Source organism: Notamacropus eugenii, chromosome 4 (genome assembly GCF_028372415.1).
Source record: "Notamacropus eugenii isolate mMacEug1 chromosome 4, mMacEug1.pri_v2, whole genome shotgun sequence".
Taxonomy (NCBI): Eukaryota; Metazoa; Chordata; class Mammalia; order Diprotodontia; family Macropodidae; genus Notamacropus; species Notamacropus eugenii.
The window spans coordinates 74,701,348-74,726,952 of NC_092875.1; the positions used below are offsets into that span (position 1 = coordinate 74,701,348).

General features: G+C 40.7%; 1 protein-coding gene across 4 annotated transcripts in view; it reads right to left on the bottom strand.

Moving 5' to 3' along the window:
• Positions 1–16,384, bottom strand: part of MLLT1 (MLLT1 super elongation complex subunit) — an 89,534-nt gene extending 73,150 nt beyond the window's left edge. The window contains exons 1-2 of one of the 4 annotated variants that reach the window (XM_072601990.1): positions 16,231–16,384; positions 10,052–10,232 (exon numbers count right to left, since the gene is read on the bottom strand). In XM_072601990.1, the coding sequence (XP_072458091.1) occupies positions 10,052–10,232; positions 16,231–16,242 (193 nt within the window). In that variant the 5' untranslated portion in view covers positions 16,243–16,384. The remainder of the gene's footprint in view (positions 1–10,051; positions 10,233–16,230) is intronic. The other 3 variants (XM_072601991.1, XM_072601988.1, XM_072601989.1) reach the window with 3 other exon arrangements.
• Between the last annotated feature and the right edge of the window lie 9,221 nt (positions 16,385–25,605).

Consider the following 25,605-nt stretch of genomic DNA (forward strand, 5'->3'; position numbering starts at 1 on the left):
AGGCAGAAGAAGGGACTTGGCCAAAGTCATAGAGTCAGGGTAAAGTGCAGAATGCAAGTCTCCTGCCCTTCTAGCCCTACTTGGGCCAATGGCCCACTTGACTACACTATGCAAATTTTATCTTTAGGATGAAGTACTCCCGGGACAAGCACTCAATTCAAAAATTCCAACATGTGGTAGAGTTGTGAACTGATCCAACGATTCTGGAGAGCAATTTGGAACTATGCCCAAAGGGCTATAAAACTGTGCATACCCTTTGATGCAGCTATACCACTACTAGGTCTGTATCCCAAAGACATTTAAAAAAAAAAAAAAGAAACTATATGTACACAAATATTTATAGCAGCTCTTTTTATAGAGGCAAAGAAGTGAAATTGGAGGGGATGGTCATCAATTGGGCTGAACAAATTGTGGTATGTAATTGTAATGGAATATCACTGCGTTATAAGATATGATGAACCAAAAACCTGGAAAGACATATGAACTGATGCAAAATGAATTGAGCAGAACCAGAAGAATATTGTAACAGTCTAAAGAGGTAAAAATAAACACTAAAAAAAAGCAACTTAGCAGAATCACAGGTACAAAGAATGTCAAGAGTTGTAAGGACACTTAGAAATCATCTGCTCTATGAGTTCTTAACCTGGGTTCTGCAAACTTTTTCTTATAATAACAGTATTTAATATAATTGGCTTCCTTTCTAATCTTATGTATTTTATATATATATATATATATATATATATATATATATATATATATATACATATATATATAAAAATAAAAAACTGTAACAGCAATACTGTACTACAATCAACTATGAATGACTTAGTTATTCCCAGCAATACAATGATCCCAGGCAATTCCAAAGGAGCCATGATGAAAAATGCCATCCGCCTCCAGACAAAGAACTAATGAAGTCTGAATGCAGACTGAAGCATTCTATTTTTGACTGTGTAATTTTTTCGTGGTGTTCTTTTTTCCTTTGAGTCTGTGTCTTCTTTCACAACATGACTAACATAGTAATATATTTTGCATGACTGAACATGTATAACCCACATCAAATTGCTTACCATCTCAGGGAGGGAGAGAGAGAGAAAATTTGGAACTCAAATTTTTAAAAAGGGAATGCTAAAAATTGTCTTACATGTAACTGGGGAAAAAAATAATTTTTTTCTTTAAAGAAAAAAAGACTCCCAACATGAGGCCTTTCCTAATTCTTCCCCTGGCTACTGGTACCCCTCTCCCAAAAGTACCCTGCTATTAATTTTCTATGTTATATCATGTGACAATACACACACATATGCATATACATCTACATATATAAACTATATGCATGTTTCCTCCATTAGAATGTAAGCTCTTCAAGAGGAGGGACTGTCTCATTTTTGTCTTTGTATCCCAACTGCTTAGCACAGTACCTGAAACACAGCAGGTACTTAAAAGGTTTGTTAGTTGACTGACTTCTCTGTTAAGCTAAAATTCATTCTAACTCCCATATTTGTGAATGAGGCAAGTTTTGTCCATTGCTCTACTTAAAGTAATTCCCAGAGAAGGCAGTTATATACTAAGCTGAATGCTGGACTTAGAATCTGTAAATGGATCTATATACAATTCCCCCAAATGCCAATACTAACCAGCTATGTCATTCTAGTCAAGTCATATCACTTCATGGTGCCTCAGTTTCTGCATCTCAAAAATAAGAATAAAACACCTGTACTATGTACCTCATAGGACTATCAAGGGGAGCTGCACTGAGAGAATATAAAACGCTTGATAAACCATTAAACAAAATTCACTGAGCTATCTTCATTCTTGCTATAAAAAAAGGACAGATAAAGGACCAGAGGACGTTTCCACAAAGATGATGATTTCGTATATTGCCAAATACTCTCCATTTCCCCTGCAAAGTCTCATTGTCCTTGTAACTGACCATCCTGGACCTCATGCAATCACCGAAGGCATTTCCAGGCACATGGTTGTGGCAAATGGGAAGCATGCATGACCCACAAAGTAGGGCAACTTGAAGGGTTTAGAGTCAGAAGAGAGCATAGAGGTTATCTAGGTTCAACCCCTTCATTTTTACAGACAAAGAACTGAGGCCTGGAGAGATTAGGTGACTTGCTCAGGTCACAGACAGTAAGTAGCTGAGGCAGGATTTGAACCCAGGTTTACCAACTCTGACTCCAGGGCTATATATATTACATTACGTTGTTTCTGAGACAAAACACCACATAAGCCCGGTAGCACATATTCTACCCTCTCCCTTACTTCATGAAAGCAATACACTGCTAAAGAGGCTAACTCTCAAGTTGTGCTTAACTGTGTTCCTGAATTCTCCAGAAACTAAGAAAACTAAGGACAAGGTAGTCAATTTCTCTAAAACCCTGGAAGCTTTGCTAAACCAGTCAGTGGAGTAGGTTTTTGGCAGAAGCAGTGAAGGATCTCACTGAGCTAACTACATTCTAGTGCTCAGTTATCCTACATATAAGTAGCAACATGAAATGTAAATAAGGTCTAAAGTAGCAGAATCTGGGGTCTTAGAATAGGTCCTGAACGACCTTCTCAGCTCCACCTTCATTTTCACCTCCTCTCTGTGTAATAAACCATTTCTGATTAATGTACTCATACCTGCCATGGAAGCTACTGACACAAACTACTTCAAAAGCCCACTATTTATTATATATAAAAACTGAACTGGAACACCAGTTCTCACACAAGCTTTCTTAGAGACTGAAGCTTACTCTAAATTAATCAGTTATTCAACTGTTTTCCTTTACTATTTACAGTAACAGTTGAAATCACTAGAGAACGTTAAATTTTATAAGCCATCTTCCTTACCACAACCCTTTAAGGTAGGCAAGATATCACTGCCCCCATCTACAGAAGAGAGACCTGAAACTGGGTATCTAACTGATGTTATGAAACAAAATAAGCAAAAGCTGAAGTTAGCTTTCCTAACTCTAAGGCCAGTGTTTCTTCTAGCAAGCCACCCTGACTTTTCCTAAGAAGGGAGGAGGGTTAGATACAGAGCAAAAATAGATCCTTAAACCAGCAGAGACCATAAAATCAAAAGGCAGACAATGAAGAGCTAGATGCTGTAAAACCTGAGCAAGTCTTAAATGGCTTATATCTAGTTAATGACACCTCAAATGGCAGATGAGTAATAATTAAAATCACAAAGCAGGCCATGGTTTCACTTCTAGATATAGTCATGAAAGGCTTCCAGTACCAGCCTTGGCTCAGCCCCACTTACTTGATAAAATTCATAGCAGCTTACTAAACATCACCAGTGCCACACCTCTTCAGAAGGATAGAGACCCTGTCTTCTAATTCACTAGCATCTCCTCATGTTACTCACCAAAATGTTCTATACACTGCAAGATCACCGAACTAGGAGAAATTAAATTCCTTCTCAACATCCTCATAAAAGGTTAATCATCCTATGAAGAGCTAAAGTGAGGAATTACAAGGAAAAAAAAAAGAAAGAACAAAAACTGGAATCTAAGGGACTGCCTATCAATTGGGGAATCACTGAGCAAACTGTGATATATGAAGGCAGTGAATGATTGCTCCATAAGAATTTATGAAAGAGATAAATTCCAAGAGTAGTGAGTAGTATGGACTGGTACAGTGTGAAAAGAACAGTTCTAAGAAAATAACTTATAAGGACATAACATTATAAAGGAAAACAATTCTGATAGAGTTAAGAGTTAAGAAATGACCAAATATGTCTCCAGAGGACATAGGTTGATATTATCCAATTCCTGATAGAGAGGTGACAGACTCAAGATGTAGAAAGAGAAGTACATTTTTTACCATGGTCACTGTGTTGGTAACAGTTGCTTGTTTTTTAAAATACCTTGGTTTTTAACTAGAGAAGGGGTTTAGCAATAGTGACACCTCCTCCCCCAAAAACATTCACTGAAAATTTTTTTAAACAGAGAAAGAGAAGGGAAGGAAGCATAGACAAAAAGGACAGTTTTGAAGTAAAGTGTGTAATTTACTAAATATTTTAAAGAAATGGGACTATCTTACTTGCCTGTATTTCTTGCTTATCGTTTCCTCACTCCTCATAGAGTGTGCATAATAATAGCACCTACCCCCCAGAGTAGTTGTGAGGGTCAAATGAGATATTGTAAGGCACTTAGCACAGTGCCAGACACACAGTACTATATAAATGTTGGCTATTATTATTACAATATGTATAACAACATCGTATGTTATAATTATATATTTATTTATATATATGTGTATGTAATTTTAAAAAAATGTATCCCCAGCAATTAACTGAGTGCCTGTCACACAGTAAGCACTTAATAAATGTGTAATCTGTCCAAAAACAAAAAAAAGAGCTCAAGTGAAGGAAAACCCACTATCTCCTGATGCAAATCATTCCACCTTTGGATATGTCTCATTGTTAGAATTTTTCTCTTACTTTAACTATTCTCTTCAACTCTGCCCACTGGGGTCAAGAAGAATTCATTGATCTATTCATTCAACAAGCATTTGTTAAGTATCTACCATGTGTAGCACACTGTGCTAAATGCTAGGAATAAAACAAAACACAGTTCCTGCCCTGAAGGAGCTTATAGTCTACTGAGGGGAAAGATCACGTACAATGATCAATGTCAATAAAAATTATCCAAGTCAATAAAAAACGTACACAAAGCAACTCCAGGGACGAAAAAGCACAAGCAAGGGGGTGGGGTGGAGTGTGATGGGCAGATCGTCTGAGGGGAAGAAGGGCAGAGAAGAGATATCAAGAAAGGTCTTGTGTAGGAGGTGGCCTTTGAACTGAACCTTGAAGGGAACTAAGGATTCCAAAAGGGAGGGTGAAGAGAGCCCATATTCTAGAGGAGAAAAAGTCTCTGAAAGGGCATGGAGATGTGTAATAGAATACCATCTATGGGTAACATCAAGTGGGCTAGTTTGGCTCCTACAAAGAATGCATGCATTGATTTGGAAAAACAGGTTGGAGTCAGATTGTGATGGTCTTTAAATGGCTTTTATCATGAAGCAATAAGGAGCCATGGAGCTTCTTAAGCAAGGGAGTGACTCTGAAATATCATTCTGGAAAATGTAGAAGATGGATTAGAGAAGGGAGAGACTGAAAAGAGAGAGATCAGTTAAGAATCTATTGAAATAAACTGGGAAAGAAGTGATAAGGGCCCAAACTAGGTTAGTGACCAGAGAGTAGAAAAGAAGACAAATATGAGATGTGTGGAGGGAGAATCAACAAGACTTGGTAACTGACTGCACAAGGGAGGTGAAAGAGTAAAGAGTTCAGAAAGACTTACAATACTATGGATTCTGATGACTGCACAGATGGTGAAATCTGAAATAGAAAACTGAGAAAGTATGGCGGATTTGAGGGGACAGACAAACTGGCACATGTTGAATGTGAGGTGCCTATGATAGTTTGGTTAGGAAATATCCTTGTGTATATACTCTTGTGAACATCCTTGCGTACTGAGAAATAACAAATAAGAAATTGAGAAAATTTCTTCATGGGAAGAATTGTGTGACTTAATGCAGAATGAAAAAGGCAGAAACAAAGGATCCATATATATGATAACTAAAACAATATAAACGAAGAGATCACTTGAAGCAGATAAAACTCTGAATGGATGTTTTCATATCCACTGGGACCCAGGTTCTAACTTGCACTCAGCCACTTACTAGCTCTATGTCCTGATTTCAAATCCAGCATTCATTCTACTTCATTATTAATATGTATATACTGATGTCCCTAAATAAAAGGGAAGGAGCTGGAGTATGGAGGAAGACTGAGCTATGTACGGAATTTCTTAAGAAGGGAAAATGACCTGGTGTTTGGTAGATATCTGCCAAATGGATCTTGATAAAGTGGTACCTAGATAGAATGTACTTCAAAAGTTAGAAAGGTTTCTTGGTAATCAAGGCAAATGAAAGGTCTTAGAAGGTGCAGTTGACAAACAAGGAATATGCCTGTTCGTCTTCCTGCCTCAGCAGGCTGCTAGGTATGAAAGACAGTATATCCAATTCTAGAAAAAGTTAGCATCCTCAGAATGCTAGAAAAAAGACTAAGATAAAGAAAATTTTGTTAATTATAAGATGGAGGCTTCAAAGAATACAATGGAAAGAGAGAATAAAATTGGAGGATTTGGGGAGGGTAGCATTGAGGTAGGCAGGAACGGGAGATGAAGGAAATAGTAGTAAGGGGCAGTAGCAATAGTACCAAGTCACCCCTAGACAGTCAGGAAATCTGTTATCACCAGGATTAGAAGAGGAAGAAGTAGAAATTTGCTAATCTTAGAATGAGGACCTTTTGAATGAGTCTATTCTCTCCTAAATAACAATCCTTCAACTACTTAAAAACAGCTATCATGCCTTTCTAAGTCTTCTATCTCTGGGTGAAACCAGTTCCTTCAACCAACTCTCATATGCCCTAGTTTACTTTCCTCTCACCATCTTGGTTGTCCTTCTCTGTACAGGTTCCAATGTTAATATCTTTGCTATGATGTGGTGCCCACTATATGTCAGTCAATACATACTTAATTAAGAGTATATTATGTGTCAGGCACTCCAGTAATCACTGAGGATGTAAAAAGAGGCAAAAGACAGTTTCTGCCTGCAAAAAACACAATCTAAGCGGGGGAAAGAGGGATGCAGTGGCAAGGGGGTGGAGAGGAGAAAAAATGTAAACAACTATGTACAATGTTATTTCCTTTTTAATCCCTAAGTAGGATGAAAAGGAAATAATTTAAAAAGAGGGAAGAAACTGGAATTAAGAGGGGTTGGGAAAGGCTTCCTGAAGATGAAATTTTAGTTGGGACTTAAAGGAAGCCTGTAAGCTAGTAAGCAAAGATGAGGAGGGAGAGCAATTCAGACATGGAGGACAGTCTGAGAAAAAGGAAGCAGCACACAAATGGAGTGTTTTGTTCATGGAACAGCAAAGATAGGCCAGCGTCAATGGATTTAAGAGTACATGGGAAAGGGGGAGGGGAGTGAGTTTGAACGTCAAAGGATTTTATATTTGATCCTGGAGGCAACAAGGAGTTAATGGAGTTTACTGAGTAAGGGGTGATGTGGTAGGACCTGCTGTCAGCACTTTGGAAAATTGCTTTGGTAGCTGAATGGAGGATGGCTTAGAGTTGGGAGGAAACTGAGGCAGACAGACCCCATCAGCAGGTTACCAGAAAAAAAAAAAATCAGTTGTGAGGATGAGGGCCTGCACAAGAATGGTAGCAGTGTCAGAGAAGCAAAGGGGACATATTCAAGAGATGTTACAAAGGTGAAATTGACAAGCTTTGGCAACACATTGGATATGGGGGGTGAGAGATCCTGAGGAATCGAGTGATAGCTAGGCTGCAAGCCTGAGGGCCTGGAAGGATGATGGAGCCCACTAAAATAATAGGAAATTTGAGGGTTGGAGGGAACAGCTTAAGAAGATAATGAGTTCCGTTTTAGACATATTGAGTTTATGATGTCTACTGGACATCCAGTTGGAGATGTAAGGTTGGCAATAAGAAGAGGGATTAAGGAAGAATCATTATGTTTGAGAATCATCAGTATAGAGATGGTAATTAAATCTGAGAGCAGATGAGTTCATCAAGAGAAATACTGTAGAGGAAGAAAAAAGCCCTCCCAGACAGAACCATGGGGGACACATATCTAGGGGGCGTGATCTGGATGAGGATCCAGCAAAAGCGACTGCAGAGTGGTCTGATAGGTAGGAGGGAAGCCAAGAGAGACTGGTGTCCTGAAAAACTAGAGAGAAAGTTGTAGTATATAGTTGAGGTATGTGGTCTTGTTCAAGACAATTCCGTTCTTTTTCAAGAAGACTGCATTAACTTTTTGGTTGCCATGTCACACAGATAATATATGTTGAGCTTGTGGCTGACCTCGGATTTCACATGAATTGTTGTCTATAGTCAGTTTCTTCAAACCTGTACAAAGGAACGTAGAATTTAGTGGTAAAATGAAGATTAGACATCACCTACTTCAACTTCCTCATTTTATGGATGGGGAAAGTGAGGAAAAAAAAAAATTAAACAACTTGCCCAAAGATTGAAAGGTATTAAGGGTAGAGCTAGAATACCTGTACAGTTGATTTTTTTTAATCCAAGAAAATAACTTTAGATATATTTCTATTAGATTTCCTCTTATTAACTGACTAAAAAAACACACATAGAACACGATTATAATCCATTTGTAACTGTTGCTGCTATTAGGCAAAGAGATTTTACAACAGATTGTGTTTGATGGATGGGGCCCTCTAAGATGACCCTCTAAAAATGCCATATTACCTCTGCTATGCCATTTTCAAGACTGCACTCAAAAATGCCACAACAGAAGGGTAGAAGCCCTAGAAAAGGAAGTAAAGTCACCCTTGATTCTCTGGGAACCAATTTTCTCCATTCTAAACCAATCCAGCCTTCCCCCTCCCCCACAATTGACTACCTGTTAGCCTACCTCATTTCTCCTCAAATAATAAAGAATAGCCCCAGGATCATCTATAGTAGGGAATGAGTGCAGAATTCAACCCTGGCAAGTTTCCTTTACTGGCAATTCTTATAACTGATTGTCATAGGAAAGGAAAGGAAAAACTAGTAAAGGGAGTTTTTCCAAGTATCCTGTCCCAGTTCTTACTGACTCTAGGAGAAGAAAATGAGAGAGAAGAGAAGAAAGTGTAATATATATGGAAAGTTACTGTAGAGTTGGGTTCAAATTCCAACTTAACTAATTTCTATCTGCATGATCTTAAGCAAGTCCCGTTACCTCCTAGAGCTTCAGTTTCCTCTTCTGTAAATGAGGTCTAGACTAGATGATCTCTCAAAATTCCTACCTCTTATCCCTATAATACTATAATCTTAATAAGGCAGGTGTTGAGTAAAAATGAAGGTCTCAGCTGATAACCTGGAATATAGTAGATCCAATGAATTGCACAAGCTTTTATTGGATTAGGTATCTGAAGTGGAAAAAAAAAAGTGAAAACTGGGAGTGGGGAAAGATGAGCAGGGAAAATAAAATGAGTTAGCAAATAATTCATTTAAGTCAAACATTTATTAATTACCCACTACTTACAAAACACTATGCTAGGGCAGCCTCTGCCCTTAAGGTAAAATTTAATATAAGAGAAACTATAATAGAAAAAAGGGGGAAAAGTTATCTGGCCACCATGAATCTATCTTGAGCTATACCTGGTGCTTTTCTCATCCCTAACTGCTACCATTGCTACCCCCTGTTCTTGCTCAATCATTCAGAGATTATTCACATTGCTTTCATCTCTTTGTTGACATTACCACCTGTTCCATTTACTTCCTTATTGACATATCTGTTTACTCTTAGAATTCAATCAGCAGCTTAAGCTCAACAGGAAGGAGGTTAGAGGTTCTCCCCTCACACTCACACTGAGCTCTCAGAAAGAGTATTTAAATTAAAAAATAATTACCATTACTGTCCCTGTATATCCAATGAAAATGAGTCACACAGCAAGTTTAATAAAAAGATCAACTCCATTTGCTTAAGTTTTACATCATTCTGAGAAGTGATGCTTTCCATTTTCTAACAGTGAAGCTGGACACAAGAAAGCTAGCACAGGGCTAAAATAAGTTTTCATTTTATGGATTTGTTTTCATTATTTTGTCTAAAATGTTGTCCAGTCTCAAAATAATTCCTCTGGAATTATAAAATTATATAAGCAAATAAAAATGATTTGACTATCCTGCTACTCTTCACTTCCATTAAAAAACTAAGGAACGAGTTCATTCATCGCTCACTGAATCCTTTTCCTTTTTCCAAGAATTAATTCAAACATTAAAAAATGTATGTTCTAATGGCCCAAATAAGAAAAGAGAAAAAGCATTTATTCTTCAATGAAAGGTCATACCCTGTCTAATCTCCTTCTAAACAAGAGTGCCCACAGATAAGGTCTCTGAAATGAATGTATAATATGTGTTCTACTGTCCCCTCAGAAAAAGTTGGATCAAAAGTGAAAATATCTTTAGACTAAGGAGTTTGATGTTACATCCATTCCAGGCAAGATTATGAGAACCTGGATAGCACTCACCCCGTTTGGGTTTTGGAAAGCTATCATGTAGCCGAAACACCACTCTTTCCACGAAGTGTTGGATGTCACATTGCTCTGGACCTCGAACAAACACCATCCAGTCATGAGTGAATCCCTCAGTGGTGGGCTTCTTCCTCAGCTGGGCTCGGTGTCCCAGCTCTAGCTTCACCTGTACAGTGCACTAAAAAGGGGGGAGAAAAGTTTGACTGGGGCCAACACAAAAACAACCAACAGAAGATGTAGTAGGGAAGGGTTAACAAGCTGGGACTCTAAAATGTCACACATGGTCTTCTATAATAGAGAGGTTAGCAAAGAAACTATACAAAAAGCCTCCTACATAATTCTAATATACCTTCAAACCGTCTACTTTCTTGGATTAACTTATGCCTTTACACTCTCCTTCACCCCAAACAGAGAACAAAGAGTTACTTTTCAGGCATGCAAATTATCAACAAAAACATCAGCTGTAAGTTTTCAAAGCAAAATTTTGATTACCCATGAGGATGTAAAGGCAAAAATGAACCAACTCATTTTCACATTATAGCTGCAATCAGCAGCATAGCTCACTTAACTATAGAGACCTGATTTATCACTTAAATAAGAAGAAACCAAGTGCTTTTACAGTTATACTTAAAATTCCTATTTCAAAGGGTCTTCACCACATCAGCCAATCAGCACCATTTATTAAAAGCCCACTGTATGCAAATCACTCCATTAAAAAACAAAAACACAAACAAATCTCCCCACAGCTCCTAAAAAGCTAATACCACAGTTGGACAGCAAGCTGTAAGTATATCCAAGGAGGAAAAGCACAAAGCAACACAAAAACAAGCACAATGGGTAATTTAAGTGCAGGGAAGACAGACAGGATATAATCAGTCAGTCAGCTTAATTCATTCACTGAACTGTAGTTTACTAAGCACCTACTATTCCACAATGCCCTGGGTGCTAAATGTTGTGGGGAACACAAAGATAAATAAGTCCAAATCCTTGCCCTCATGGAGTTTAGTAATAGAACTAAAACAGGGACATACACAAACACACACACACAAAAATAATATAAAGCAGAATGTGGTAAGTACATGAGTGTGATAAGCCATCAGGAAACCCTTCCTAGAGGGAAGAGACTAGGACAGTGTTGTGAAAGATAGTCTTCCTTATGACAGAGGAAAGGAGCTACTATGACAAAATGTTGTAAGCCATGGTCAGATGCAGTCACTGTACTAGATTTACTTGGTTGTTTTTCTTCACCACAGGGAAGGGTATTTCTTTTGGCCTTTCCCCCAGAAAATACTAGTGTGCAAAAAGTATCCATCCATCTATCTATCCATCTTTTAAGATGGAAAGGAGGCTGACCTGCACAAAGTACAAGGGCAGTCCATGTGTGGAAAAGCACTTGTGAGGTTTGGAGCTGGGAAGAATGGGAACAGAACTACATTTCCCTTGGCAAAAGAAGAGTCCTACTGAGAAATAAAAACTAGGGGCAATGAGCTACTGAGATACAATTGGCAGAGGGACTCTAATTTTAAGCTTTTAGGCTTGATCTTGTAGAAATGGAAGTTGACCGGAAGTTCCCGAATGATGGGATGGAAACACTATGTGACTGGGACTATTCTTGTAGTTCTATGTAGAATACTTTTAAAGAAGAGCTGCAGGTTTGGAACTGATAAATAAAGTCAAATACAAGTGTATCATATTTGGAAGACTGAAAGAATCCGGAAGATGGTGGTGTGAGGGAGAGCATGAGGCTGGTTTACAACACGTTCCAGGTGTTGGCAGACATCCAACTGTAACGTCTAACACTCAATGTCTAACATGAAATATGGAATGAAAGAAAGGATATGGATGGACAGGTAAGTTTGAAAATCATCCATCACTACATATGTATTTGTAGTGAACAAAAATCTTATTCACCGATTATGATAGCAAGTAAGTCTTTGTACTTGGGTATGAGCCATAATGATTACAAAGCTATCAGTCACTGGCTTTCGCTATAATTTGTTTTTCTCAACTAGGTTGCTAGAAAGGTTAGAGATAAAAAATATGTATTTGCAATATGGTTTGGATTCTTTGTATACTGTTTGATATTCTAGATATTAAGATTCTCAGAAAAATCTCCCTGAAGGCAGGGACCATATTTTACTAATCCTTGTATTGCCCACAGGGCTTTGCTTCAGGGCCTTGCACATACTAGGCACTTAATAAATGTTTCTAGAATTCATTCATTCAACACACGGTATTCAAACATCATACTGTTAGTATCCTTTGTTCACCCATTCACAACGCTTAACAAATTACCCATTGGCTTTCTGGTATTTGTGATTAAATTTGGGGTCCTCTACAGGACATACATGTTGCGATACAGTTACTGGAAAAGAATGGGAGAAAGCAATTTAATCAGGAGGGAAAACGTAAGAGCCAAAATGAGCCTCCCCAGCCAAAATCAACAGGCAGCTTGGAGGCAGTGGCAGGCTATTATTTCAATTCATGTGCCAGAATGAAGGCATGGCATAAATGCCAGTCTCCTTTGCAACAGCAACCTAGTCCAACCTAGTCAATGCTGTCCAAAGGCTGGACATCAGATTCTGGCCAGAAATAATTTGACTTTTAATTACTTCTTGACCTGACCATGTTAGGAAGAAACATTGTTTCAATCTGGAATATGTGTCACTTATTCACCAAAGGGCAGATGAGAAGAATTGCCCTGATAACTGTACCGTAAAATAAAAGAACATGAGCTCAAAGACACTTCATCTCTTTCCTGTTGTACAGAAGAAGGAATTAAGCAATGATGAAGCATTTAGTTGTTCAAAGCACAACATGATAGGTTAAGATGAGAAAATTGTCATTCATCAGCCTGGTTAACTAAAATTCATTTTCTAATTATATGCTGTTGGCATGTGGCCAGACTATAAATTGGGGGTGGGGAAAGATTTAATCAATTCCATATCCAGGAGGTAGAATATTCAGTTTATTTCCCACCCATTCCTTATTCCACCTCTTGATCTTCTGATCATTTCTTTGAATGTTAGAACAAAGAGGCAACATTACATACTATACTGAGTACTAAGTGCTAAACTTGGAGTCAAGAGACCTGGGTTCTAATCCTAGTTTGAACACTGTGATCACACAGACATTCAATCTCTCTAAGCTTCAGTTTCCTTATTTATAAAAAGAGGATTATACTTGAATGACCTATACCACATGGTTGTTGTGAGGAAAGTACTTTGGAAACCTTACATATATTTTGATTTGGGTTATTGTCCAATCCATCTAGTTGTTTACTTACAATTCTTATAAAGGGTAGATAGCAGAAACAGTAAAACAAATGGTTAAGTAAAGCTTAAAAGGTTTGAGAATTTCATTTATTCCTAAATATGGGAGTGGGTAAGGGAAGGATGGTGAAACCCTTTCCATGTATCAACACCATCTGATAAAAATTATCATGCAAGGCCCTCATAATCAATGAAAATGACTTCCTATTTACTTCTATCCCTCAGATTTTGGGAGGATTCCCTTTCCCTCAAAAGAAAAGAAACCAAACAGCTTTTTGAGCCATTTCCAAACACTCCTGGTTATCCCACACTAATGCCAACAGATACCTCAAGAATGGAACTCTGAAAGCCACAGGGGATGGGAAGTTAGCAGATCTTTTATAATCCAACATTACAAATGCTGTATCCCCTAAACCTGGGCCCCACAGGGAGGTCTTTATCCACTAGTTTATATATAACACTTCCTATGAATTTCTAACGGGAATTCTTTCCAATAGATGCACTTTCCTCTGGGAATTCACACATTACCAAGTGATATAATTATCTCTTAAGTTTAGTTATTGCATCTAATTCCCTAGAATAAAAAAATCCCATTTCCTTGCAAGAAAAAGGACAGCATTACTCCCAGTTTGATTCTGCTTAATCCTATTGAATCTATAAATTGGGAGCAATATATACCTTCAACAAGTTACCCATATGTGGATAATAAAGATGGGAAAAGCACCGCTTCAGTGACTCTTTAACGTCAGCACAAATCAAACTTTTCAGAATTGCCCTCTTAGTACTTTGGACCTTTGGACCATACAGAAGGACCGTACAGAACAGCCAATTGATCACACAGACAAAGACCATAGCTAGACAAACATCATCTACTTTTCTCAGCCAAATATGTGATACCAAGGAATGCTGACTCAGGGGCAGGGACAATGCAAAGTGTTGGGAACCTTTGCTGACTGCCTTATAAGGCACAGATGCCTAAATAATGAATCTGGGCATCACTGGTAGCCAGCACCTCCACTAAACTCTGGCTATCTCACATCATTTTCTATTCTAGCTCAACGGTGTTGACCTAGTTGAAGGAATTAACAGTCCCAAAAGCTGTAATACGTAATTTCATAATCACACAATCTCAGAGTTGAGATTCTGCAGACTATCTAGTCCAATCCATACCTGAATAAGGATGTTCTTTATGTCAAACACCTTTGCTTAAAGACCTCAAGTTAGAGAGAACGCCCACTTCCCAGAGGCAGGCCATTCCACTTCTGGATACTCTGCTAGGAAGTTCCTCCTTGAAACCAACCTGGTATCTCACTCCTTAGGTCATTGAGTATTCTGGAGAATACAAATGCGGCTTTTTCCAGGACATTAGCTAAATGGAGAAAAGTGTGTGTAGGTCCTTCAAGGTGGGTAAGAATTTCTATAGTAATGGAGATAGCTTAATCCCAAAGGCTGCAGAACACCATCAAGATTGTGCCCATTGATCAGGTAGGTACAGGGCTGCAGTTCAGGGTTTTTTGTTATTGGTAGGAAAAAAAAAATTCCAACAACTATTAATACAGGTCAGAGGTAGCAAGCTGTTACTTCTGCAGTAATTTGCAAGCTCACAAAGCTTTCTGTTGAAAACATCAATGAACTGCTATAAATTCTTCCTTTCCCAAAATAAATGCTATACCACCTCTCAGGTGGAATCCTTGAGTCCTTCAACCTGGCACATTTCACCAGTCAGGGAGAGAACACATATCCCCTCTTAAGCTAAAAAGGCAATGGTCAGTCAGCAACAAAACCACACATTTGATCTCTCTCAGCTACAATGACTAAAAAACGTTTGTACAAGTTAATTAACCTGAGACACCTAGTGTCTCAACAACACTACTGCTTTCCAAAAAAAATTAAATAGAAAGTACCACCAATCACCTCCTCAGCACTGTGACCTTGTCTTACTTAACAGCATGGATATTCCAACCTGACTCCCCCTTCAAATTCCCCCAACCCCCAAGGACAACCTAAGGGAAAGGGATTTGGGAAGGACGACTGAGTTTTGAGGTAGAAAGGAGAAAGATGCCCCCAGTTTTGTGAGACAAAAGAGGATGAGGGAGGAATTAAGAAATGGTCTCCAATTTGGGGAATAAGCCGGCTTTGGGTTTCTGAAAAGGGGGAGCTAGGCTTTAGAAGAGGAAAGAGTGAAGGTGGGGAAAAAATGTGGCTGGAAAGCTTCTGAAAATGGGGGGGCGGGAATGACTCCTGGGGTTTTTTTAAGTGGTAGGGAAGAGATCATAGGATGATATATCAAGAGCTAGAAGGGACCTCTAAGGCAATCTAATCTTAATTTTACAGATGACCCCTGAGTTTTGAAGGTGTGAGCGAGAGAGGTGACCCCTGGACGAGGTGGAGACAGGAGGGTAAGAAGTACGAAAATAAGGGAGAGGGGGCTTGAGGATGCAAGGTGAGGGCAACGACCCCGGTGTTTCTGAAAAAACGAGCCGGGAAATATATGTTTTTCAATTGTTGGGAATAGGGAGAGGAGGAGATCTCATTTTCAGAGTGGGTGGGTGTAAGCGGGGACCCTTGGGTTTGGCTGGGTAATCGTAAAGGTTTGGGGATCTGGAGAGGAGATAGGAGATGGCTCCGATTGGGAAGGGAGGCGCCAAGGCAGGATGCCGAGCGCAAGCGAAGCGCACCCTCCCCAGAAGGGCGGGAGGTGGAGGGAAGACGGGCAGAGATGGACCGGGCCGGGCACCGGGAAGGGGGGAGGGGACGAGCTCCGGGGCGGAGGGGGCTCCGTGGCCCAGGGATCGGGGTGGCCTGGCGGGGGAAGGGCCGGGCGTGCGGGCAGGGAGTCGGGGGCCGGGCCAGGGCGGGGGGCGTGCGGGGAAGGGGATCCCGGGCCCGGCGGCGCCTCCTCACCTGATTGTCCATGGCTGGCGCCCCGCCCCCGCCCCCCGGGCCCCGCGTCGTCCGTCTCCTGTTCCTCCTCGCAGCCGCCGCCGCCGCCGCCTCAGCTCACGGCCGGCCCGCCGCCCTCATTGTCTGTCAGGCGCCGCCGCAGCCGCCGCTCCCCGGCCGCCCGCCCGCCGCCCGCCCCGCGGAACCGGAAACCGACACGACCCGGGTCGCGAACCGACCGCGGCCCCCGCCGCCTCCTCGGGCCCCGGCCGACCGAACTGACGGCAGCCGCGGCCACTGAGCAGTCGGGGCTGGCGCTTGGGGGGCGGGTCTTCCGGCCATCCTGGGGGAACCCGACTGCGGTCGGAGGGACGAGGCCGACAGCCAATGGGAGGCAGGTTTCGGGAGGGGCGGGGCGAGGGGCCGACGGAGGCTAGGGACTGAGAGGGGAGGGAGAGGCTCTGGGGATTTGGAGGTGTGCGGCGCACGTGGAGGGGGGAGGCCGGGAGGGAGGGAGAGGAAGACGGGCGGGCAGACGGCCGCGGCCCTCGGCCGGCAGGGAGCGCCCCCTCCCCCAGGTGTCTGCGCGCTCTCCGGGCTGTCAGCTCCTCCCTAGAGAATGCGAGGGCCACGAGGTTCGGTCCTGCGTGGGCCGGGGAGGCGCGGAGAAAGCCACCTTCTTACTGTGAACCTCTCCCTTCTGAAGGCCAAGTGTAGACCCTCCTTCACAATAGATGAAAACCCAGAACCCTGGAATTCAGACCCCCTCCTTCACGCCCCCTCGCTTTCAGATGCGGGGAAAGTGGAGCCCAGAGAGGGCAGGCTCCCCTTTCCTCATCCCCAGCCCAGGGCTCTTTCGGGCGTGCCGTTCTGGATGGGGGGCCGAGCCGATTCCAGCACGATCCCGACGATCCAACCACTGCTTTCCAGCCCCTTTCAGCCGCACGCCAAAGCGCCCCCACACCCGTGTCTGAAGACCTCACTCCTTACAACGGAGATGAGCGTGTTCAACATTGTCCACCCGGACAATCCTGCGCGCCTTCACCGGCCACCTGTCCACCGCAGAGCGTGAAGAAGCCCGGGGCAGTTAGACATCTCCGTGAATAGCTGGGAGTCGGCAAGATCTTTGTTCCAACCCAGCGTCAGACGCTTGCTAGGGGGGTGACTCTGGGCAAGGGCAAATCCCCTAACTGCTGTCTGTCTCAGGATCACCCTCTGTGAAATGAGGATGATAATATCCCCTACCTCCCAAAGTGCTAGCCATGGTGACGGTTGATGATGAAGAAACTGAGCTAAAAAGAATCCATGACATCCTTTCCGTAGAGGTTCAATTTTTAAATTCAAATTTAATTTCTTTGATCTATATTTAAAATTAAATTAAAATATTTAAAAGTAAATGTATGAATCTATTTAGTTTTGGCACAACGGATACCTTCCAACAAAATCCTTTACAAAGTGTATCTCAAGAAATCACCTTTCTAGGTTGTCAAAAGGAAGAAGCACTCTTTAACTTGGGTGGGATGGTAATAATAATAATCAGCATTGATTTAAGACTCGCTTATCTCATATAATCCTTACAACAACCCTGTGAGAAAGATGCTATTATTATCCCCGTTTTAGAGAGAGGAAAAGTTAGGGTGAGGATGGTTAAGTGACTTGCCCAGGGTCATGCGGCTGTCACAAGCTTGCACTTGAACTTAGGTCTTTCCAACTCTTAAGTCTAGCTTGAACTTAGGAGGTCTAATTCTCACCCAGTGCACCCACCTTGCTGCCTATGCAACTAATATTAACAACTGGGTTTGACCTGAAAATTGAGGGGATGCCCATTGATTGGGGAATGATTGAACAAGTTGTGATAGATGAATGTAATGGAATACTATTGTGTCATAAGAAGTGATGAACAGGCAGATTTCAGAAAAACCTGGAAAGACTTATATAAACTGATGCTAAGTGAAGTGAGCAGAACCAGGACGTTGTACACAGTAACAGCCACAGTGTTCAATGACTGATTTTGATAGACTTAGCCTTTCTGAGTAATGCCAGGGCCTAAAACAATTCCAAAGGACTCGTGATGGAAAATGCCATCCACATCCAGAGAAAGAACTATGGAGTTAGAATGCAGAGCGAAGCAGACTATTTTTTGTTTTGTTTTCTTTCTCGTGGTATCTCCCATTCATTATAATTCTTCCATGAAATATGACTAATGTGAAAATGTGTTTAATAGGAATGTATGTGTAGACTGTATATCAGATTATATGCTGTCTTGGGGAGGGAGGGGAGAGAGAGAAGGTGAGAAAATTTAAAATTTATAGAAGTGAATGTTGAAAACTAAAAATAAATGCTAAAAACTGAGAGAGGCAGAAAGTAGATAAAAAACACTAACAACAGGGTTTGACCAACAATTTTATTGCATCTCCATATTGACTTTTTTGATATTGTTGCTGATTTTTTATATTTTGTTGCTATTTAGTCCAGTTTTCTTGGCAAAGATACTGGAGTAATTGACCATTTCCTTCTCTAACTCATTTGACAGGTGAGGAAACTGAGGCAAACAGGGTTAAGTGATTTGCCCAGGGTCACACAGCAAGTAAGTGTCTAAGGCCAGATTTTTTTAAAAAACATCTATTTTTTTTTTATAGTTTTCAATGTTCACTTCCATAAGATTTTGAGTTCTAAATTTTCTCCCCCTCCCTCCTCATTCCCCTCCCCAGGATGGTATGCAATCTGGTATTGGATATATTAAACATATTTTCATATTAGTCATAATGCAAAGAAGAATTAGAGCCAATGGGAGAAATCACGAGAAAGAGGATACAACAATAAAAGAGAACAAATAGTATGCTTCATTCAGACTCCATAGTTCTTTCTCTGGATATGAATAGCATTTTCCATGAGTCTTTTGGAGTTGTCTTAGAACCTTGTATTGCTGAGAAGGGCTAAGCCTATCAAAGTTAGTCATAACGCCTAAGCCTATCAAAGTTAGTCATAACACAAAATTGCTGTTACTATTTGCAATTGCAAATGTTTTCCTGGTTCTGTTCAATTCACTCTGCATCAGTTCATGTACATCTTTCCAGGTTTTTCTGAAATCCACCAGCTCATCATTTCTTATGGAACAATAGTATTCCATTACATTCATATACCACAACTTGTTCAGCCATTCCCTGATTGATGGACATCCCCTCCACTTCCAATTTTTGGCCACCACAAAAATAGCTGCTATATTTTTGTACATGTGGGTCCTTTTCCCATTTTTATAATCTCTTTGGGATACAGATTTAGAGGTGGTGTTACTGGGTCAAAGAGTATGCACAGTTTTACTGATCCAGATTTGTACTCAGGAAAATAAGATTAGTCTTCCTGGTTTCAAGCACTCTCTTGACTTTACCACCTAGCACTGCTTTGAATATGATTCTACTAATGGGGAGGAACTGGTGGTTGTGAGGTGGGGGTATGGGTGAGGTGGGGAGGTTGGAAGTGACTGGAATCCTGAGTGATTATTTACTCCCAATGTTTGAGATTGAGGGAAAAAAGCATTCCAAGGTCTGATCTGAACCCTAAATGTTGGGAAAATACATTTCAAAAGGAAGGCAAACAGGATCCCATGATCTAAAATTCTATAGGGGAAGTCAGTCCTGGGTGGGAATGGGAATGGGAGGCCCTGAAGAATGAAGATACAAGGGAAGATAATTCTAGAGAGAAGGAAAAATGGGAATTGTCTGAAGAAACATGGATCCAGTGAGACCCCACAAACCAACACATACACACATACATATACACAAAAATGTACAGAAGATTGAAGCAAAGGCAAGCAATAAAGGATGAATTTAAGTGTGTTTTAAGTCCTACAAAAATAATATCAGACTTGTTAGAGCTCAAAATGAGGTAAGGTTAGCAAGTGAAATTAAGAACATCTGAAGGGGATTTTTAAAAAGCTCTATTTAGAGGCAGCTAGGTGGCTCAGTGAATAGAGCACCAACCCTGGAGTCAGGAGGACTTGGGTTCAAATTTGGCCTCAGACATTTACTAGTTGTGTGACTGTGGGCAAGTCATTTAACCATGTTTGCCTCAGTTTCCTCATCTGTCAAAGGAGCTAGAAAAGGAAATGTATCTAGTATCTCTGCCAAGAAAATCCCCAACAGGGTCATGAACAGTTGGATACAACTGAAATAACCAAATAACCACAAAATATGCAGGCACTATGCTAAGGGCTGAGGATACAAATGAACATGAATAAACCAGCCATACAAGATAAACAGGAAATTATCAATACATGGGAGGCACTAGAATTCAGAGGAATTGGGAAAGGCTTGGGTCAAAGTTGGGCCTTTAACTGGGACTTGAAGGAAGCTGAGGGGACAGGAGGGATGGGGGACTGTCAGAGAAATGCCTGAACCTGAGAGATACAGTACCAGCAAAGAAAGCAATGTCTTTCACTGGATCAAAGATGGGGGGTTAGAGTAAAGTGTAAGAAACCTGGAAAAGTATAGAGGAGGGTGGATATGAAGGGCTTTGAATGCCAGAGGATTTGGGGCTTGATCCTGGAGGCAATAATAGGGAGCCAATGAAGGTTATTGAATAGGGGGAGTGACATGCTTTAGGAAAAGCATCATGGTAACTGAGCGAAAGATGGACTGGATTGGGAGAGACTTGTGGAAGACAGACCAACAAAGAGGCTATTGCAATAATTCAGATAGGAGAATATAAGAGCCTACACAAAGGTGGTAGCAATGTCAGAGGAGAGAAGGGGGCATGTTTGAGAGATGTGACAAAGGTAAAATCTACAAGCCTTCACAATAGGAATTGAGCTTATGAGCCTGGGAGAATGAGAAGACAGTGGTACCCTTGAGAGTAGTATGGAAGTTTGGAAGGGGAGATGATTTTGAGGGAAAGATAATGAGTTCTGTTCAAGACATGTTGAGTTTAAGATGTCTATTGGACATCCAGTTCAGGTGGTTGGAGATGATGTGAGACTGGAGGTCTTGAGAGGCTAGGGCTAGATTAGTAGATTTGAGCATTATCATGGTAGTAATTATTGAATTATTGATATTATTTTTGTAGGACTTAAAGTACACTTAAAGAGGTGGTAATTAAATCCATGGTAGCTAATGAGATCACCAAAGGAAGTAGTATAGAGAGAGAAGAGAATAAGGCCCAGGACAGAGCCCTGTGAGACACTCATGGATGGGTGAGCATGACTTGGATGAAAAGCCAGTAAAGGAGACTAAGAAGGATCAGTCAGATGGGTAGGAGGAGAACCAGGAGAAAATAGAGTCCTGCAAACCTAGAGAGAAAAGAGTATGAAGCAGAAGGGGGTGATCAACAATGTTTTTTAAAGCTGTAGAGGGGTCAAAAAGGAAGAGGACTGGGGAAAAGCAATTGGATCTGGCAATTGGAGATAGCTGGAGAGAGAGAGAGAGAGAGAGAGAGAGAGAGAGAGAGAGAGAGAGAGAGAGAGAGAGAGAGAGAGAGAGAGAGAGAGAGAGTAGTTTCGGAGACAGTAGTTTCAGTTGAACGATGAAGCTGGTAAGAAAAGGGTAAGAGGAGAGGAAGTGGAGGCATCTATTGTAGAAGGCCTTCTCAGGGAGTTTAGCCACAAAGAGCAGAGGAGATACTGGCTATTGGGAATGGAAGGTTCAAGAAAAGGTTTTTTGAGGATTGAGGCTACATAGGTATGTTTTCACTAAACACCATAAATCAGAAATTGATTTTATTGTTTTGTTTTCCTCCAGCAGAGCCCATTGTTAAATATTTTACCAGCACATCCAGTGAAATCCCAGGTCTATTCACTAACTCTACTAAATCAATAGGAATGCTGTAACTATAATTTACCTAGATTTTGGAGAAGATAGAAAGGGTTCTCCTTGTCTTTTGGTTTCTTCCGTGTTATCTACAAACCCTTCTTCCCTTCCCTTAAAACAAACTAACAGACTCATTAGATCCTACCATTCCTCACAAACTATTGTCCTTTATCTCTCCTCCCTTTCTTACTAAACTCTTTGGAAAAATATCTACACTCATCACCTTCACTTTCTCTCCTCTCAGGCTTTCCTAAAACCCTCTGTAATCTGGCTCCTAACCTTACTCCAACTAAAACTACCCTTTCTGAAGTCACCACTGAGTATCTCTTAATTGCCAAATCTGATGGACTTTTCTCAATCTTCACACTTCCTGACCTCTTTGCAACCTTTGACGATAACTGATTACCCTCTCCTCTTGGACACTCTCTCCTCCCTTGCTTCTCCTCCTCTCCATCTGACTGCTCCTTCTCTTTAGCTGGACAATCACCAACAACAGGCTTTCCTGACTGTGGGTGTCCTACAAGCAATGGTGGTGAGTAAATGTTTAAGAATCATCTCTTCCCTCCTCCACCTCCTTCAAAAGTACATCTGATGCACTTTTAAGTTTAATCAGCATTGGTAACATTTTCTTAAGTCTAGACATCAACAACTAAAAAAAAAAATCAAGCCTGGATTTATGGTTTGCTGATTTCCAAGGTGTTAATGCTCACAATGTAAATTTAACAATTACTGCTTAGGAATAGGTGCTGAATTCAATAAATTCTTGCCCCCATGGCTGGATTGTAAACTTCTCAAGGCCAGGGACTGTTTTCACTTTTTTTCTTTGTAACCCTGGTGGGATAGTACAATGTTTTACACATAGTAAGCTCTTAATAAATGATGTGGATTGACTGTATAACTGATGCAATAATGCTGGTTGAATAGCTGGACTTGAAGAGTGGTTTTAATGGGTCATTGTCAATGGAGAAGGAGGCCTCCAGTGAAGTGTTCCCAAGAATTTGTGTTTGACCTGGAGTTGCTTAATATTTTTGTCAGTTATCTGAATCCAGGAATAGATAAGATACCATGCTCACCAAGTTTGCAATTGACTCGAAGCTCAGAGGGAGAATCAACCCTTTGGATGAAAGGAGTTGAGAAAAGTTTGACAGGGTAGAACACTGGGCTAAATCTAACAAGGTGAATTTCAATAAGGGTAAAGCTCTACACTTAGGTTCAAAAAATCAGTCTCCCAGGTGCAAGATGAATAGGGCATGGTTAGATAGCATTTTGTCTAAAAGACATCTGAGAATTCTGACACACTACAAACTCAATATGAGTCAGCAGTATGATGTGGCAGCCAAGAAAGCTAATGTCATCTTGGGCTGCATCAAAAGAAATATGGTGATAGTTCTTCTGAACTCTGCCCTGATCAGACCACATGTGAAGTCTTATATGCTGTCGTGGATATTAAAAAATTAGAAAGTGGAGGGCAAGAAAGATAGTGAAAGACTTGTCATATGTTGAAGAATCCGATGATGTCTAACCTGATAAGGAGAAGACTCAGGAAGGCATAATATTACCCTTCAAGTCCTTGAAGGATTTTAATTTAGAAAGACATTAACCTTGTTCTGTTGGATTCCAGAGGGACCCTCTGATAATGAATACAAGTAGCAAAGAGCAGATTTGGGCTGGTTGTTTAGAACACTTCTGAACAATTAGAGCTGTCCAAAGGATGAATGAGCTGTCTTGGTAGGTGGTGGTAGGCAAGTAATCCTTGGAAGACTTGAAAGCAGAGGCTGGATGACTACTTCTCAATGGATTCTTTTCTTTTTTTTTTTTTTTTTTAAATTTAATTTTTTTATTTTTTTAATGTTTAACAATCACTGCCATACAATTGCGATGGATTCTTTTCTAGTGTATGATAGATTGGATGGTTGCTAAGGTCCCCCTAAAATCTGATTCTGAGATTCTGCTTACTCTGCATCAGATCATATAAGTCTTTCTATAGTTCCTTGAATTTTTCATATTCATCATTCTATATGGTATGATGGCATGTCATTACATTCATTATACCTTAATTTGTTGATCTACCCCAGTAGTTGGGCACATACTTGGTTTCTAGCTTTTTGTTATTATAAGTAATAATAATAATAGCATTTAATATGTGTGAGGCACTGTGCTAAGTTCTTTAGAAATATTACCTCATTTGATCATTGCAACAAACTGTCATGTAGGTATTATTATTATTCCCATTTGATAGTTGAGGAAACCGGGAGTTAAGTGATGTGCTCAAGGTCACACAGCTAGTAAGTAGGGTCACATATGAATTCACTTCTTCCTAATTCCAGGCCCAGAACTCTATTCACTGTGCCAGCTGGCTCCTCTGCCCCATAGCCCAAGAATCTTCAAAGACTCTGATCTCCCAAAGGCAAGGTTTAATCTAAGGTTTTGACCTTGAAGGGTCACTTCTCTCTTTGGTTCATGCCCTCATCATAGACTTTTACTCTGGGGAAAATTCCAAATTAAAGATTAGCTATGGGTCATATCTAATGAGCTAGGCAGCTAAGTAGTGCAGTGGATAGAATGCTGGACCTGGAATCAGGAAGATTCATCTTCCTGAGTTCAAATCCAACCTCAGACACTGACTAGCTATGTGACTGTGGGCAAGTCACTTAACCCTGTTTGCCTCAGTTGTCTTATTTCTGAAATGAGCTGGAGAAGGAAATGACAAACCACTCCTGTATCTCTGCCAAGAAGACCCCAAATGGGGTCACAAAGAGTTGCACTTGACTGAAACAACTGAGCAACAATAACAATATTATTAACAATAATTATTGTTATTGTTATAACAACACCATGGCTCATATCTAGGTTTTCCCAAGTCTTCACACTCCTCAAAGAGTCCTCAACTTGTGTACAGTCATTCAGTGTACAATATGGATATCAGAGAAGGAGCGACCTTTATTTTACCCACTGTATGACATGCAAAAGACATGAACAAATCACAGGAGTCCATGAACAAATGCAAAAACACAAGTCACTCAAACAGACTATCATACTCCTTTGGAAGTTAGACATACGTTGAGGAACAGACAATTGTCCTTTACACGGATCCTGAATGTCCCAGGAAATCAGAGTAAGACCAAGGTTGACAAAGTCCATATTTCTTGCCCCACCATGGCATGACTTTAGTACTTTAGTTGCATGGCAATCCTCTCTCGATCATTCCCTTCCTTCTCCCAGAAGTATAGTGGTGAGGGAAACTTCTTCCTCTAGGAGGCTGTGCTCAAATGATGGTACTCAGCAGCTTTCTATCTCTTAGAAATTTTTGAATTTGGTATTGCCAATGATAAAGGGCCAAGGTCCCCACTGCATCCTGGGCCATCTCTGGTTGTCCTGATCCTTATTTAGTCATTGGACCAGATGGTTCTGGAGGAGAAAGTGAGGCTGGTGAATTTGCACAGCCCTCCCTCATTTAAATCCAACTCAACTTGCATCATCACCTCCTTGATGTCATGGACCTCTTCGAGAACAAAGGCAAATAGCAGTAGCAATCTCCATGCATTCTAGTCTCTGACTGATGCTCAGAAAAGGAAATAGAAAACCCAAAGAAGGC